At 37.8% G+C, this 19642-nt stretch overlaps 1 protein-coding gene across 1 annotated transcript in view; it reads left to right on the top strand.

Annotated features, from left to right (window-relative positions):
• Positions 1-19642, top strand: part of LOC131852826 (probable phospholipid-transporting ATPase IA) — a 74913-nt gene that overhangs the window by 10927 nt on the left and 44344 nt on the right. Inside the window, 6 exon segments of the mRNA XM_059203562.1 lie at positions 5614-5743; positions 12866-13049; positions 14275-14435; positions 15514-15711; positions 18207-18331; positions 19363-19509. Of these exon segments, the coding sequence (XP_059059545.1) occupies positions 5614-5743; positions 12866-13049; positions 14275-14435; positions 15514-15711; positions 18207-18331; positions 19363-19509 (945 nt within the window).

Genomic DNA, 19642 nt, shown 5'->3' with positions numbered 1-19642 from the left:
TCCTGTTAAATATGTAACTATTTGATGTGGAAGGATATGGGCGCAGTGTTCATTAGTGGGTTCCATAACGAGGCACTTTATTTGCTTGCTTGTTAGTATATTTAGGCAGCTCGCTACGTGCCAATGCCGTTGTGTACAGGCCCGTGAAATATGCACGGTTTGCCTGAAAATGAAGTAATAATGCTGAAAATGTTACGTAATGTATTCAATTGAAATTATGGCCTAGTACCTCTATTTAGACGGTGGATCGAGTTTGCATATAGGATACCAAATCGTCTTGTGTCAGTTGAAATAAAAAGCAATTCTTTAAATAGTTTAAAATGAAGTTGCTTCCGTTGACTATTCGCTTAAATCTTTTAAACTACTTGATGGATTTTAATACAGTTTTCAGCAATAGATATAGTGATTTAAGAGGAAGGTTTATATGTATAATACATGTTATTTATTTAGTTACTTTCCAGACATTGTAATGTAGGTACTTGGGTATTCTTTGTTTACTTAATAATTAATAATTATGTTTTCTTCACTGTCTATGTTATAATTGTTTTGTTATATTTCATGTTACTGTATCGTCTGTTTATAGTAAAATATAAAATGTAAAAAAAAAAAATCTACCCTTAATATCTAGGTTCATTATGTCAACACTACTTATTAATATAATACTACTAAATACTTTTCGGTACTCGTTGTCTATCAACTATCTATATATATATATTTGTAATTATAATTGTAATGACTGTTTGTACCAAAATAAAAAAAAAATTATTTATTAAAACTTTAATGCACAGATACACAAAGGTGCATATAGCGGACTTAACACTTAGAGGCATTTTCTCCCAGTCAACCACAGGGCAAACAGAGATTCATGTGGGCGGTGCATTATGATTAACATATAATACACTAGCTTTTGCCCGCGGCTTCGCTCGCGTTAATTTATCCCCTTAGGGGTGGAATTTATCAAAATCCTTTCTTAGGGGATGCCTACGTCATAGTAGCTTTATGCATGCAAAGTCTCAGCCCGATCGGTTTAAAATTGACAAAGTTTCATACAAACTTCATCTCCTATTTTATCCCCTTGGGGGTAGAATTAATCAAAATCCTTTCTTAGCGGATGCCTACGTCATAACATCTATCTGCATGCCAAATTTCAGCCCGATCCGTCCAGTGGTTTGGGCTGTGCGTTGATAGATCACTATGTCAGTCACCTTTTAGTTATATATATTTATATTTTGTATTATATATACTTATACTGGCTATATGTTGTTTTAAATTTGACGAGGAAATTATTTATACGTATCGGGAACTCAGTAAATATATATAAAAAGGGTAAGATACCGTGATTTTTACTAATTATACTTATACTAGCTGTACTCGCAACTTGGTCTGCGTGGAATTTTGCAACATTACTCTATTTTTCTAAAATAAAAGTAGCCTAAGTTACTCCTTATTACATCAGCTACATGCCAATAAAAGTTCCGTCAAATCGGGCCAGCCATGTCAGAGATTAGTCGGAACAAACAGACAGACAGATAAAAATTGTAATTTTGGTGTATGTGCCGTATTTATATTCAAATGCATGTAGTAAAAGACGGTTATTTCAATATAACAAACAGACACTCCAATTTTATTTATATGTATACATTAAAATAATATGTATTTGTATTATGACCACCATGTTACATTAATATCGCCAATATAATTATAGTCATTTAAATACTATTAGGTTGTTCGGAAAGTAATTTAGTTTTTTCCTAACTTAGGATTTAATTGTATTTTTGCACTCAACTTCACACTTAAGCCGTATAATTTTTATATGCTTTGAGAGCTCATATAGCAAGGCTTGTGTGTGAAAAATTACAATTAATTCTACGCAGTAGTTTTTGGTTGGTACCCTTTTAAATATGGAGAGGAATAAGCAGCATTTTCGACATATCTTACTGTTTTACTACAGAAAGGGCAAAAATGCTGTTCAAGCCAGAAAGAAATTGACCGATGTGTGTGGAGAAGGTGTGCTAACAGCACGCCAGTGCCAGTACTGGTTCACTAAATTTCGATCCGGCAATTTTGATGTCGAAAATGCACCACCCTCGGGAAGGCCGGTTGAAGCTGTAAAGGCATTGGTTGATGCAAACCGGCGAATAACAACACTTACAAATCCCAGGCCTTTCAAGTGGTCATAAATTGTTAAATTTGATAAATTTAACCTCAATCAGATCTTACGTGTTGTGTTATTGGCCGGTTTGCATATAAAAATTATTTAAGTGTGAAGTTGAGTGCAAAAAATACAATTAAATCCTAAGTTAGGAATAAACGAAATTACTTTCCGAACAACCTAATATTAAAAATTCAAAATTAAATAAATATTATAATTTTTCCCTACTACTACTACTAAACTGCACGAGTTTAGTATATAGATCAATTGACAAGTACTGACAAGAAACTCAATTGAATTGCTGATTATTTTTAAAAACCAGTTTATTTACAATGTATATTTATATAGGTGTCTATGTCTAATATTAAATGAAAATCCCGTGCATGATCAACTATTGGCAAGCACGCTCGTCGTTCAACTAATCATTTAGTGAGTAAACGGACTAGCAAGCAACTAAAAGCAAACTATACATTGAAAATGTAATGAAATTAAAAATTTAATCTACCTAACTGGCCTAAAATATCCAACAAAGCGTTGGGATGCTGCGAATTTGTTTACAGATCTTAAAATACTAAAATACGTCACGACTTTACGATGCACGCTGTATTGTCTTATTTTGTCTGATGAGCAATCGATTTCGTCATTGTATGCAATCGGTCCCGCCCTTCTATAATTGGTCTGTTGATTGAATGGTGATTGTAACGGTTGTGTGCTAATAAGGCTGGACTGATGACAGCCTGACTATGACTGAACTGACAATTTGAAGGATTTTAATAAGACATGGCGCAATAAGAAACTCGGACAGTATTTTTTTCGATTTCATTGAGAAGAATTGGCAATAAACTCAACGGATTTTTTATAGCCATTTTACATTGTGTAATTATATAGATGTCTATGTCTAACAATGTCTAAGATGAACAACTATTGCCTATTCTATAAAAACGACGTATTACTCTTATTATAAGAGTAATAATTTTACTACAGTAACTGCAGTAACTTAGAATAACTGCATGCACTGATGATGATGATGTCGATGATGTAATTTCGGCCACGGCGACTGTCTTCAACTCCGGTTTTGCCGTTGATGTGCTCGCATGTGACTTATGTAGCCAGTTTTGTTTGTAAAAATCCTCGCACATTGAGAGCACACGCCTCACATAGTTATAGCTGATAGCAGCAGGTGGTCGGGCTTTCAGCTCGTCTCATCTGGCATCCAGCTCAAGGAGCCTCCGGTTTTCAAAGGCTTTGACGGTAGATTTAACAAGCGCTCTCCACACCGGCCGTCTGGCAGCCTGCTGCTCCCACGAAGGATTGATGTCGCACTGCTTCAAGTGTCGCTTCACCACATCTTTGTACCTGAGGAGTTGTCCGGCATGCTTCCGCTTGCCTTCCTCAAGTTCTGAGTAAGGATGCGCTTAGCCGTTCTTCTTTATCCATCATACGCGTCACATGCATGCACTATATAACTAAAGTGAGTAAAAAAGTAGGTGATTACACTAATAAAAGCTTACGTAATGTCAACAAACTAGTTTTACCTAAGTGCCGTTTGACGAAAGTTAGTAATTCGTTTTATGGAAATTGCGTAAGGTTTCGCAACAAACTCCCAGCCTGTACTCAATTTGCCGGAAGAAAAATTCAATTGTGTTATCAAATATTTTCTTTGTACAAAAGCTTATTATAAAATTGAAGAATTTGTAAATGATAATGTTTTTGTAGAAAATATCTAACTTAAAATTCATAGCGCTGACAATGTTTTCTGATTGAACAGAGTTTAAGTGCGTAGCGGTTTCTATGATGATTGTCGCATGCCTAATCCTTATTGTTAATTAAATATAAGTAAATCAATATTTATTTAAAAGAGCAACACACAAGTTTCTTGCTCATTTTTCTTGTGATGAGTCTGCATTCCGAATGAGCGGTAGAATAAAAAAACTTGACTATTCAAGTGCTTATATTAAGTTTATTTGAATAAAGATTTTTTATATTTCTAACTAGTTACTACAATAATTCCAAAGTAACGTACTCGGTACTCAGCATTTATGACTCTAATCCTTTTATAGCGTACTCCAAATGGTCATACAGCTTCACGTAGCGTGGTCAAGGTTTGATCTTGAGCTTGCCTTATGAGGACCGCGATGGCGTAGGAGTTTACTAATGTCTTACGATTGGTCATGCATTCAGTGTTTATATAATAAAAAATATTTAAATTAATATATCCTTTATTACCTATAATACAGGGCATATTTTTAACTATATTTTTACTAATTATTAATAGAATTTATTCACACGATTTAGGGTGTTTATTAGAAAATATATGCTTCAGTTAATTTTAAATATTATTATTTTTACCGAGACATTATAGCCTTCTCATCATCATTGAACAGAGATTAAGTGCGTAGCGGTTTCTATGTTGATTGTCGCATGCCTAATCCTTGTTGTTAATTAAATATAAGTAAATCAATATTTATTTAAAAGAGCAACACACAAGTTTCTTGCTTATTCTTCTTGTGATGAATCTGCATTCCGAATAAGCGGTAGAATAAAAAAACTTGACTATTCAAAAGTGCTTATAGTCGGCGCAGTACGTCATTCTCTACCACTGATCTCTATCGGTCGTCATATCTGAACATACTCTTCTTTTATTCATATCATCTTTCACACAATCCATCCATCTTTTTTTAGGGCGTCCTCTCCCTTTTCTTCCCTATCTCTCATAAGATATTAAGATTACATCTATACATATAAATAAAATTGGAGTGTCTGTTTGTAGTATTGGAATAACCGTTTTTAACTACATGCATATGAATATAAATGCGGTACATACACCAAAAAACATTTTTTACAATTTTCCTCCGTCTCTCGGTCTGTTTGTTCGGGCTAATCTCTGAAATGGCTGGACCGATTTTGATTGGACTTTTTGGCAGCTAGCTGATGTAATACGGAGTAACTTAGGCTACTTTTATTTTGGAAAAATAAAGTTAAATTCCACGCGGACGAAGTCGCGGGTAGCTAGTACAGTAGCTAGACAGCTAGTAGAAAATAAACTATGAACTCCTTCATTGTGGAAAACATATTGCTACAATACTGAATTCAAACACAATACAAAAAAAGTATTAATTAATTAAACCGAGGAGAATTTGTATTGTATAGTGGGTGGTACCTCTACCTATTTCAGCCGCTAATCAGCTCGTTTCTTGGTCTATGTTTCTTAATGGATTTATATTATTTTGTTTAATTCCTCTACCTAGCATGTGTAAGACCAAAATGTTCAGTGCGGATCTGACCACGGCTGCTGGAAGGGTCACGACCTTCTCTGTTGGTGATCAAATTCCGACCGCCCCTACATTACGACCTTCACCTCTATTGGTGATCAAATTTCGACCGTTCCGCCAAGTCCTGACCGAGCTACGAAGATGCATAATCTTGTATCTGAAAATTAATGTGGTTTTTTTATTGTACAGATGAGGACGAGGCGACGACGTCTGGCGTGACTGATGGAGTCCCCGGTGAACAGCAGAACCGGGTCATCTTTATGAACAGCCAGCAGCCGATCAAGTTCGTCTCTAACAGGATATCCACTGCCAAGTATAGGTGAGGGTTTTTTTTATGGATGACAATGGAATGGTGCACCCGTCTGCGCTAACGGTTTACGCAGCGGGGCACCAGTGGAGAATGATAAGATGAGCATGAGGTCAGGTCAGTTAGCCCATCGGGACAAATTCACCAAGAATTTAACAGGGTTTGCAGGGAGAACCGCGTGGAGGTCAACCTAACATGGTATTTTGCTAGCAATGGGGCTAGCTAGACCTCATCAGTAACATTTTTTTTTATTCCCTATAGGTCATGATTATTATAGTAACTTGTATTTGCGACTGATTGAGTAGATTGATAGATGTTGCGGGTAAATGATACGATGTTGTTGGTCGAGACGATGTATATTACAGATGATAATAAACTGACAATATGTACATAGAAATATTGATCATATATACTAAATGACAATAGGAAAATGTAAGGTGGGGTGACACAGTTTAGACACAGTAGTGCTTAGTACACAATATTGAATTTGTCTTACTAGACATTATTGAATGCAATTATTACTTTGATGTATCTAGGTGATTGTGTCCCATAATAGAAATGAAGAGTAGGCTTATGAGCCTATCATAAGGGTAGATAGGCAAACGTTGAGAAAAGTAAATACCTTTATTTATCGTAAAATTATTATTGTCAAGATCCGATTAATTATATTAATAACTAGCTGTGCTACCCTCAACTACTTCGCGTCGCGTGGGATTTTGAATTTAACTTTATTTTTCTAAAATAAAAAGTAGCCTAAATTACTCCTTATTACATCTGCTACCTGCCAAAAAAAAAACCCGGCAAAATCGGTCCAGCCATTTCAGAGATTAGCCAGAACAAACAGATAGACAGACAGACAGACAGATGAAAATTGTAAAAAATGTTATTTTGGTGTATGTACCGTGTTTATATTCAAATGCATGTAGTAAAAAACGGTTATTTCAATATTACAAACAGACTTCCGATGGTCGCGGGTTCGAATACTCGCATGTAGCAAAATTATGCATACATTATTTTGTTGTTTGTATTGGCTGTTAAATGAACATAAACGCTACAACAAACAAAAAAACTTAAAACTGCAATAATTTCAAAAAAGGTTACAGTGCATTCACTATCTGTATCAATATTATTCACTATCACTCGATAAATATATTTATGTGTGGGAAAATTACCATGACTATCGGTATAACGGCGGTTTGTTCATGATTACGACCGTATTGTGACCATTTCAGGTGCTCTCTTATCGCGGTTTGTACCCAAACATTATTATTATTATTATATACTAACTGTTCCCCGCGACTTTGTCCGCGTGGAATGGAACTTTCATTTTCTACAATAAAAGTAGCCTAAGTTACGCCTTATTACATCAGCTACCTGCCAATAAAAGTCCCGTCAAAATCGGTCCAGCCGTTTCAGAAATTAGCCGGAACAAACAGACAGACAGACAAAAGTTGTAAAAAATGTTATTTTGGTGTATGTACCGTATTTATATTCATATGCGTGTAGTAAAAAACGATTATTTCAATATTACAAACAGACACTCCAATTTTATTTATATATATAATATATAAATAAAATTGGAGTGTCTGTTTGTAATATTGAAATAATCGTTTTGCTACTACTACTAGCTAGTCTATATAGACTAGCTACTCGCCCATGTATTATATAGAAGCTATTTTATCGACTAAGTGGTTTCTAAGGACTGTATATATTTTATTTTTAGTTTGAAGTGAAACTAAGTTCGCTGATGGTAAATATATTTCAAATTGACAATAAAAATGGAACAAAGCATAAAATATCTAAAATGTATATATAAAAAAATATAATAAAAGTCTTAAAAGGTGCGTCGCGCACAAGCTACTCGTCCCGACTTCGCCCGGGTGTACACATATTATACATATAAACCTACTCTAGAATCACTCTATCTATTTAAAAAGACCGCTTCAAAATCTGCTGCGTAGTTTTAAAAATTTAAGCGTACATAGGGACAGACAGCGACAGCGACAGGGACAGACAGCGACAGCGACTTTGTTTTATACCATGTAGTGATATTGAAGTATATATAATACACGATCCTATAACATTTTCTAGGTTTGCTGGAAGAAATCTCTTTTTAGAGACAAGCTCGCTATTGTACATTACATTTATTCTGTATAATTTAATTTATTATGTGTGTGCGTACAATAAAGAATAAATAATATATGGATCCTGAGATATAATAATGATGTACCAGAAACTGAAATAACGTTAACGCCATACAGAGTTTATAAGTGCGTGTGACATCAGTGTAAGATGTTGGCGATGTGCCAGGAGTCAGTTAGTACTCGATCTGTTGGCGCGTAAACAAACCGACAGTTATCTAAACAGTAATGGTTCACTGACAAGTATATCTTCAGTTCAGGAGATCAAGTAGTTTGACAAACTCGGTGGTCTAGCGGTCTAGCACACCGGTTTACGACCGATGGTCGCGGGTTCGATTCCTCGCACGGCACAAACATTTGTATTCATGAGTATAATTGTTTGTATCGGTCTGGGTGTTTTCTATGTATGTTATGTATGTATTTACAAAAAATAAACTATTTATGTGCATCAGTTATCTAGTACTCATAACACAGGCTTTAGCTAGCTTGACTTGGATCTAGAGGGCGCTGTGTGAATTGTCCTGAGATTATTATTATTATTAAGTATCATACCGTCAAATTAAATTTAAAAAAATACAACGTCAATTTTAAGAAGCGATATTTTTTTCAAATTCAAAATATCTTCATTCATGCAGGTCTATTAGAGATTCTTATGATATGTCAAATCTACCGTCAGTTCGGAGTGATATCGAGATGAGAAGAACTGACAAGATACTCAGCTCGTATTTTTTTCAAATAATAGTGGAACATGTTTATGCAAAATGTCTATCTCTTATGCTACGTTTACATTCAGCCGATTCCCCTGCCACTCGCGCTGCCAGAAATATTGCCGGGTAACAACTGAGCGAGAAGGCTGAATGTAAAAACACGCGGCCACTCGCGCTGCCAGTCCTTTGACTCGCGCACGAAAAACCGACAATCGAGGGAGCGTCGGGCCACGCGAGTGGCAGCGACAATGGCATGGGAAGTGTTTCCACTCGTGTTTACACTCTCGCGCTGCTCACTTCCCTGCCCACTCGGGCTGAGTGTAAATTGGGCATTAAGGATAACCCACAATAACCATTTTTTATCCTTTACCTTTTACGGGAAAAAATTACTTATTTACGATCCGATCGATCCCCCGTCCAATTCAAACGGGTATCGAAACTACGACGGCCTGAGCCGATGTTCGAACCCCTAGTGGTGCCCTCAGACTAAAGTCGTATCCGACAGGCAGGAGTTGGCCTTTAGCCGCTCCATATGTCCTTCCGCGGGTTTGGAGTGCAATCTGCACTCGCCGCCTAACGTCCGGTGAAGCTGAAAAGGCCAGCTGCGGCCAACAGCATTAGGGTAGTCCGAAAAAAAAAGCTCACTTCCCTGCCCACTCGGGCTGAGTGTAAATTGGACATTAAGGAATAAAAAATGGTTATTGTGGGTTGTCACCAGAACCATTTTTTATCCTTTACATTTTACGGGAAAAAAAGACTTATTTACGAAGTGATTTTAAGCAATTCTGCATGAATTTTTTTCCAATTAAGTAGATAGATAGATAGATATATCGTTTATTTGTTTGTTACTAGTCACACACATAACATGTTCATAAGAATATAAAAATACATAATACAACATAAGATTTATAAAATTGTGTTTTATGTGTGATCTGTAGCAATACAAAAAGGTCGAAGCTCAGCGTGGAACATTGTTCAGGGAACAAAACACTGATTTTCAGCTTCAACCCATTTGAGGGTACGTGAAGTACCTTAAATACATTGTACATTTAATATAGATCAGTATGGTACTCAAATCAATCAAATGAAAATCCTTACTAATGTTATAAATGTGACAGTATGGATGTTTGTTACGCTTTCACGCAATAACTACTAAACCGATCGTCATGAAATTTTGTACACCTGTTCTTGAATTCATCCATTAGAATGAACATAGGATACTTTCATATTGATTCATTTCTATTGTAATGATCTCGGATACTTATGTAATGGATTCTATGCGAGCGAAGCAGCGGATAAAGGCTAGTCTATACATATAAATAAAATTGGAGTGTCTGTTTGTAATATTGAAATAATCATTTTTTACTACATGCATATGAATATAAATACGGTACATATACCAACATAAGATTTTTTACAATTTTTGTCTATCTCTCTGTCCCGGCTAATCTCTGAAATTGGTTGGCCGAGTTTGTCGGTACTTTTTTGGCAGGTAGCTGATTTAATAAGGAGTAACTTGGCTACTTTTTAGAAGGCTACCCTTTAGAGAAATAAAGTTATATTCCACGCGGACGAAGTCGCGAGTACAGCTAGTTCATAATAAAAATTCTGCGAGAATTTGGTTTTGGCGTAAAAATATATTTTGTATACAATTTATATATAGTACATAGTATAGTATATATATAGTAATATATATATATACTAGCTGTACCCGCGACTTCGTCCGCGTAAAATAGTGACCTTGAGCAAATAATAAAAAATATATATTAATAATCTAACCCAATAAAAAAGTTTCATCGTTCTAGCTTCAAAAATGAAATTTCCATACATAATTCCATACAATTCAATCAACAGCCAAAAACTAAGTTTCAAACTACTATCTTTAAAATGAAGATACTTCCATACATACCATACATACATTACATCTCCCCTTTCAACCCCTTATTACCCTTTTTCTTGTTTTTTTTAATGCTACTTATATTAGTGTCATCATGTACCAATGATAAGATGTCGCTATACTGTAACCATTTATGGCTGAGTCCTGTGGCGGTAGGTACTGATATTTTCTCAACAGCCTAAAAAATGGGTTTCAAGTTTCTAGCTTTAAAAAATGACAATACATGCATACAACATTTTAACTCCCCTTTTGACCCTTACAACCCATTTTCGTTAATTATATTTAATCAATACGCAAAAAAATAAGATTGAAGCTTAAACTTTTAAAAATTCCTCTTTCAGTCTCTTATAACCCTTTTTAGCATTAAAAAGTAACCTATGTCCTATCTCAAGATCTAGACTTTAAATTTCATTTAAATCAGTTCAGAAGTTTTGGCTTTTAAGACAGACAGACAGAGTCACTTTCACTTTCATAATATTAGTAAGGTATTTATTAAATAAACTGACCCAAAAAAGCGTAAGAAAAAAGCTTAATCGTTCTAGCTTCAAATATGACGAATTTCCATAAAAACTTTTATCTGCTATTTTATTTTACCCCTTGAATGGTGACCATGTGATATTTACAAATTTAAATGTCATATTTATTTATATTTAATAAACAGTTTAAACATTTCTTTAAATTCTTTTGAAAATTGGTGGTTCAGTTGGCCAATAACATAATAAAATTTTGTTAAATCAAAATAATAGATGTGATAGATAGATATTCTAAATTGCAAACTATCCCTCTACTTGCGAGAACCATATCTCTGACTCTACTGGCCAGAATGGAGAAACGCGTATTCCGAACCTGAATAGCTCGGATGGAACGGTAGATGTTGTTTCTTCCAAGGAAATGTTGTTCATATGTATTGACAACATTTTTAATATTATATGTTGTTTTATTCTTCAAAAATATTAATAATATGTTCTTACGCTCTTGTCCAAGAGCAGGGTCATCAGTTATAGGCTATACCAGGATTATATTTATGTATTTATAAAATAAAATTGCAGAGCAAACGTTTATTCATTTAAATTCATAAGGAGACAACGGATTGACAATAATCAGTTGCGCGCGCAACTTATACAAATGACATATATGTTTATTTATGACATATGAGCGTTAATAAGTCGCATATCTAGTACAATACTGGTGTAATACAGAAATTAAAAATTTTTGAAAATAGACTTAATAACACAATTATAAAGTAGACTTTCCAAAATATCTAATTTTTTAGTTAAGCCATTATTATAATCAGTGTGTATTCAACCGCATAAAGATAACCTTGCATTACCATTTTCAACCCCTTACAACCCTTTTTTCGCATTAAAAAGTAGCCTATGTCCTTCCTCGGCGTCTAGACTATATGGGTACCAAATTTCATTTAAACCAGTTCAGTAGTTTTGGCGTGAAAGCGAGACAGACAGACAGACAGACAGACAGAGTTACTTTCGCATTTATAATATTAGTAAGGATATATATATATAGTAGATACTCTGTAGTCTATGATAAAAGGATTCGACATCAAACGAATGGGGACATGAGATTTTGAGAGCCTATTATTATTGAGAGATTACAATTTATAAGAGATTTGTTATGTTCAGAAAATTATAAATAGAATACATTTGAATAACATTAACAACGGCCGCTAAGGTATATTATAGCTATATTTGTATAGGTCATTGTAATCTTTACAATCTATACATATAAATAAAATTAGAGTGTCTGTTTGTAATATTGAAATAACCGTTTTTACTACATGCATATGAATACAGATACGGTACAATTTTTGACCAGTGGTTTAGGCTGTGCGTTGACAGATCACTATGTCAGTCACTTTTGAGTTATATATATTTAGATTTTCACATCTATATTAATAATTTCATCAAGGGGTACGGTAGACTCGAACGAAACCTTATGTGAATAACAAAACATAAAAAAATATTGATTTCGAGTCGACGACATATATCTGCAAAATTCGGATTATGGAGTATTTCGTTAAATTCTAATGACACTGACAAACAAACCGCAGTCGCCATCTTTTTATTTCACTAGCATTTTCTTCGGTCGTTGACGTTTCGCGAAAATATTGTTTTTGACACTTTTTTATGATAAAAGAGTATGTGTTTTTTCTTTTAACCTGAAATTGGCCGATCGCGAGACAAATTTGGCAATTTTTTTTATTAATTTGTTTTACGGCTCTGGATACAAGTTCTTTTTAGCCCAACTTAGTTTTACAAAAAAATAAAAATTATTTGTATAAAAACTTTTACACTTTTTATTTACTATATTTATTAAACACAATATATTTTTGTTACTAATTCATTACTAATGTATGTATAATGGTCCGCAGTGTGCCCTCCTTCATCCCGCTGTTCCTGTTCGAGCAGTTCCGCCGGTACTCCAACTGCTTCTTCTTGCTGATCGCGCTGCTGCAACAGATCCCGGACGTGTCTCCCACCGGCCGCTGGACCACCCTCACCCCTCTTATACTCATACTCAGCGTCAGCGCACTCAAGGAAATTGTGGAGGACTTCGTGAGTATACCTACATTCATTGACGCTTGGGGAAAAGGTGATTGTCAGTATATAAAAACATCTGTTTAATCATATTTACTGAACAAAGCCTATTACTCACTAAACGATTACTTGAATGACGAGCGTGCATAGTTGTTCATACACGGGATTTTTATATTTTGTTAGACATAGACACCTATATAAATATACATTGTAAATAAACTGGATTAAAAAAAAGTATTCAATTGGATTTCTTGCCAGTTCTTCTCAATTGGATCTATATACTGAACTGGACGGTACGGAAAAACTTATGATATAAAAAAATTACGTTCATGAGCGGCTAAAATGTCCTACATGAATAAATGATTTTGAATAAATTTATGTGAATTGATGACCCCATTGCTAGCAATGTAGGGTACATTAGGATTAGGTCGACCTCCACGCGGTTCCCATGGGAACCATCCTGATAAATTCCTGGTGAATCTGTCACGATGTGCTGACTGACCTGACCTCATGCTCATCCTATCATCCTCCACTGGTGCCCCGCCAGCGTAAACCGTTAGCGCACGCGGGAGCAACATTCCATTATCATCCACTAAAAAAAACCAAATAGCCTTTTAACACGTGAGATCTTAGCAATATTATAAACGTGGAAGTTTGTGAGTACGATCGTAAGAATGGAGATTTGGTACTCTTTCACGCAAAAACTACGGAATGGATTTTAATAGAAGAATAGAATAGAATAGAATAGAATAGAATAGAAAATCATTTATTCAAATAAACTTACATTGAAGCACTTTTGAATAGTCATAGTCATGAACGCGAGCGAAGCCGCGGCTTCGCTCGCGTTCATTTATCCCCTTAGGGGTGAAATTTATCAAAATCCTTTCTTAGGAGAGGCCTACGTCATAGTAGATTTATGCACGCAAAGTCTCAGCGGTTTAAAATTGACAAACTTTCATCCCCTATTTTATCCTCTTGGGGGAAGAATTAATCAAAATCCTTTCTTAGCGGATGCCTACGTCATAACATCTACCTGCACGCCAAATTTCAGCCCGATCCGTCCAGTGGCTGTGCGTTGATAGATCACTAGGTCAGTCAGTCACCTTTGAGTTATATGTATATATTTAGATAGAAAAATCAGAATAACACAAATTTCATGTGGTTGAAACTGTGGGCACGGGAAGAAACAAAAAATATAATAATCTGTACGTAGGGTAGTAATGTAAAAGATTTTTTTTATTAGAAACGTCACCGAGCAGACGATGAGACGAACAGACGGAAAGTGGAGGTGCTGCGGGAGCAACGCTGGGAGATGATCCGGTGGGAGCGGCTGCAGGTCGGCGACATATGCAAGGTGGTCAACAACCAGTTCTTCCCGGCTGACCTCGTGCTGCTCGCTTCCAGGTTACCTTCTAATCACTACTACAAAACGATCATGATGACATATAATGTCCCTGGATAATACACAAAGCGCCATCTAGTCCCAAGCTAAGCTAAGCATTATATTATGTAATATACTGACGACCTCGGTGGTCTAGCGGTCTAGCACCGCTTTACGTCCGATGGTCGCGGGTTCGATTCCTCGCACGGCACAAACTTTTGTATTTACGAGTATGATTGTTTGTGTCGGTCTGGGTGTTTTATATGTATAATATGTATGTATTTACGAAAAAAAAATTATCTATGTATTTATCAGTTATCTAGTACCCATAACACAAGCTTTAGTTAGCTTAACTTGAGTCTATATAGCGCTGTGTGAATTGTTCTGAGATTATTATTATTATCCAAATATTCTCATCTCCCCTCTTAAGGAGAGGAGATGGCAACATACCCCCGGTAGAAGCTTATTATTATTATTATTATTATTATACATAGAAAACACTCAGATCGGTACAAACAATCGTGAATACAAATGTGTCTAGGAATCGAGCCCGCGACTATAGGAAGTAAAACGGTGTGCTAATCTGCTAGACCAGCGAAACTCTCAGTTTGACAATGTCTCAGACTACCCCATCCGGAATAACAGCCGTGAGGGTATGGTGTATGCTATAGGGAGTGTTTTGGCGTATCGTATAATATTTATAACTAGTTACTCGCTCCGGCTGCACCCAGATGTACGTGTATTATACATATAAACCTTCCTCCTGAATCACTCTATCTATTAAAAAAAACCGCTTCAAAATCCGTTGCGTAGTTATAAAGATTTAAGCATACATAGGGACGGGCAGACAGCGACAGCGACTTTGTTTTATACTATATAATGATATATATATTACACATCATTTCCTCTTAAACATTTGTTTTGCTAATCATATGTTTATTTCAATACATTAATTATTAGTTGAGGGTCTATTTTATATACATAACAATTATTATCGACCCCACAAGGATATGTTTTTTTATGTGTAAATACTTGATGCCTCTAGCAGTAACAGTGATCTTACAGTTTATATATAACATTTATGTTTTTTTCCACCTACAGCGCACCGCAGGGCATATCGTTCATCGAGACGTCGAATCTGGACGGAGAGACAAACCTGAAGATCAGGCAGGCGCAGCCGGAGACCAGCCGCCTGGACTCCGCCACCGCCCTCGCCGACTACCACGCCACGCTGCAGTGCGAACCGCCCAACAGGCACCTCTACGAGTACAATGGGAAGCTCACGCCCTCCAACACCAAGTATGTACCCCTCTACGAGTACAACGGGGAACTGACGCCCTCCAACACCAAGTATGTACCCCTCTACGAGTACAACGGGGAACTGACGCTCTCCAACACCAAGTATGTACCCCTCTACGAGTACAACGGGGAACTGACGCCCTCCAACACCAAGTATGTACCCCTCTACGAGTACAACGGGGAACTGACGCTCTCCAACACCAAGTATGTACCCCTCTACGAGTACAACGGGGAACTGACGCCCTCCAACACCAAGTATGTACCCCTCTACGAGTACAACGGGGAACTGACGCCCTCCAACACCAAGTATGTACCCCTCTACGAGTACAACGGGGAACTGACGCTCTCCAACACCAAGTATGTAACCCACTACGAGAACAACGGGGAACTGACGCCCTCCAACACCAAGTATGTAACCCTCTACGAGTACAACGGGGAACTGACGCCCTCCAACACCAAGTATGTACCCCTCTACGAGTACAACGGGGAACTGACGCCCTCCAACACCAAGTATGTACCCCTCTACGAGTACAACGGGGAACTGACGCTCTCCAACACCAAGTATGTACCCCTCTACGAGTACAACGGGGAACTGACGCCCTCCAACACCAAGTATGTACCCCTCTACGAGTACAACGGGGAACTGACGCCCTCCAACACCAAGTATGTACCCCTCTACGAGTACAACGGGGAACTGACGCGCTCAAACACCAACTATGAACCCCTCTACGAGTACAACGGGGAACTGACGCCCTCCAACACCAAGTATGTATCCCTCTACGAGTACAACGGGGAACTGACGCCCTCCAACACCAAGTATGTACCCCTCTACGAGTACAATGGGGAACTGACGCCCTCCAACACCAGTATGTACCGCTCTACGAGTACAACGGTAAACTGACGCCCTCCAACACCAAGTATGTACCCCTCTACGAGTACAACGGGGAACTGACGCCCTCCAACACCAAGTATGTACCCCTCTACGAGTACAACGGGGAATTGACGCCCTCCAACACCAAGTATGTACCCCTCTACGAGTACAACGGGGAACTGACGCCTCCAACACCAAGTATGTACCTCTCTACGAGTAGAACGGGGAACTGACGCCCTCCAACACCAGTACGTACCTCTCTACGAGTACAACGGGGATCTGACGCCCTCCAACACCAAGTATGTACCCCTCTACGAGTACAACGGGGAACTGACGCTCTCCAACACCAAGTATGTACCCCTCTACGAGTACAACGGGGATCTGACGCCCTCTAACACCAAGTATGTAACCCTCTACGAGTACAACGGGGATCTGACGCCCTCTAACACCAAGTATGTACCCCTCTACGAGTACAACGGGGAACTGACGCCCTCCAACACCAAGTATGTACCCCTCTACGAGTACAACGGGAAACTGACGTCCTCCAACACCAAGTATGTACCCCTCTACGAGTACAACGGGGAACTGACGCCTCCAACACCAAGTATGTACCTCTCTACGAGTAGAACGGGAGGCATATATTGTGGTCACGAACCCGCGACAATAGAGATCAAGGCGATGTGCTAAACCTTCGAAGCCGTTATTTATACTGTTTGAGCTAATTGTAAATAGTTGATACGATATTGAAACCTTCAAGAAAAGAGCTTATTCCTTTTTAAAAGGCCGACAACGTACTTGCAATTCCCCTGGTGTTGCGGGTGCTCATGGGCGGCGGTAATCACTTACCATCAGGTGAGCTGCATGCTCGTTTGTCCCCCGTGTTATAAAAAAAAGTTCAGAAAAGTGAACTAGATGTTGCTGTGTCATTAATGATTAATTTCTAATATAGATGTACAGTCTCCCTACAGTCAGGATCAGATACAGAGACAACATTTTCGTTTTACGAGCAAGTCCTTTAACCAAGTACCACATGATATTGACCTGTTTTGTTCCAGCATTTGACGGTTACATATGAGTTTCCTAACTGAGGCAGTTAGGAAACTCATATGTAACCAATTCTTAGCTTCAAATTTGAAGGTACATAGCCATACTTTATTTGTATGTTCTGTGGGTACATCACTTGGTATGTTGGTCTGTTTACTTGTACTGTATAATAATATAATATAATAATATAATAATCTCAGTACAATTCACACAGAGCCATCTAGACCCAAGTTAAGGTAGCTAGAGCTTGTGTTATGGGTACTAGATAACTGATACATATACATAGAATTTTTTTTTTGTAAATACATACATATTATACATAGAAAACACCCAGCCCGATACAAACAATCATACTCATGTATACAAATGTTTGTGCCGTACGAGGAATCGAACCCGCGACCATCGGTCGTAAAGCGGTGTGCTTGACCGCTAAACCACCGAGGTCGTCACTGTATAACTACAACTAAAACACCGTCACGTGATTACTTTGATTTGTTAAAATTGGATTATGAAAAATTTAATCTAGTAATACTATACCGTTAATCTTCCTAAAATAAATAAATAAATGTGTGGTGTGCAGGTCCATCCCGCTGGGTCTGGAGCAGATGTTGCTGCGCGGCGCGATGCTGCGGAACACCGCGTGGGTGCACGCAGTCGTCGTCTACACCGGACACGAGACCAAGCTCATGAAGAACTCCACCAAGGGTACGTACCACCCTATACGCACTCTCACGATGTTATTTCCGATGGTCGCGGGTTCGATTCCTAGGTCATGTTCAGGTTGCGAACACTGATTAGAATTGTTTTTTGCAATAGCATATGATAGTCGTCACTCTATTCTCCCAAATTTGAATTTAAATGAATCTGTATTATTGTAAATACGTGCAACTTTTATTTAAAAAAATATACGAGCTGAGTTCCTTGTCAGTTCTTCTCATCTCGTAATCATTCCGAACTGACGGTAGATTTAACATATCATAAGAGTCTGTAATAGACCTACATGAATAAATATATTTTGATTTTTTTTTTTAATTTATACAAAGTCTTGGTTCCTCTAGCCAAACAGATGCGGATCTTGTCGGCCGTAAACAGTAAACATACTTATGACCTACACCAGGAGTGGACCTACCAAAAGGCTTCTTACGCTGGAGCCCAGGGCCCCGTAGATAAAAAAGGCCTCTAGCCCCCGTTAGAATAGTATAGAAAATTGAAAACAATAGTCAATAGTTTAAAAAAAAACATTAAAATACCTATCATAAGGTTGGCAACACTGAGATCAATCAATCGATGCATGTGCGCATCTATCGAACGGAACAGGGGAATTCCCCGTCGCTTGTTTTTGGTCGGTGTATTTTTTTAGTGAAGTAATATAATTAGGGAGCCCTGGTCTAAAACTACATAGGGGCCTATGTAGTTTTAGCCCAGGGCCCAACAAATTCACGATCCACCTCTGACCCACACGATGTAAATGGTGGCAGTCGAGGTGCAAAGAAGTACTATATCGTTTTATCGGCACCTCTGAAACGATCATCATGTGGGCCGTAACAGCTAAGCTAGCTTATGGTCCACACGACGGAAGAAACGTTCGTCATGTGGGCCGTAATAGCTAAGTTAGCCCACATGATGGAACGTCTGCCTACACGGCGGAGATTGTTAGACTTTTCGAAACTGTGGAGTCATTTCTAATCTTTGTGACATTCGAGTTACATAAAAGTAATATGTTGTATTATCGGCAGCACCTCTGAAGCGGTCATCCATCGACCGACAGACAAACACACACATCCTGATGCTGTTCCTCATCCTGCTGGCGCTGTCGCTGCTCAGCGCCGCCTTCAACGAGCTCTGGATACGGTCGCACAACGACTGGTACATCGGTTTGGAAGGTACGTCCAAATATATAGAATCTTTATATAGTATAAAACAGACGGCCTCGGTGGTATAGCGGTTAAACACGCCTCACTTCCGATGGTCGCGGGTTCGATTCCTCGCACGGCACAACATTTGTATTCATGAATG

Source organism: Achroia grisella, unplaced genomic scaffold, assembly GCF_030625045.1.
Source record: "Achroia grisella isolate CSIRO2021 unplaced genomic scaffold, CSIRO_AGI_Agris_v1 utg862, whole genome shotgun sequence".
NCBI classification, from domain to species: Eukaryota; Metazoa; Arthropoda; class Insecta; order Lepidoptera; family Pyralidae; genus Achroia; species Achroia grisella.
Note: the sequence above shows the minus strand (reverse complement) of the source record. Positions and strands in the feature narration are given on the sequence as shown.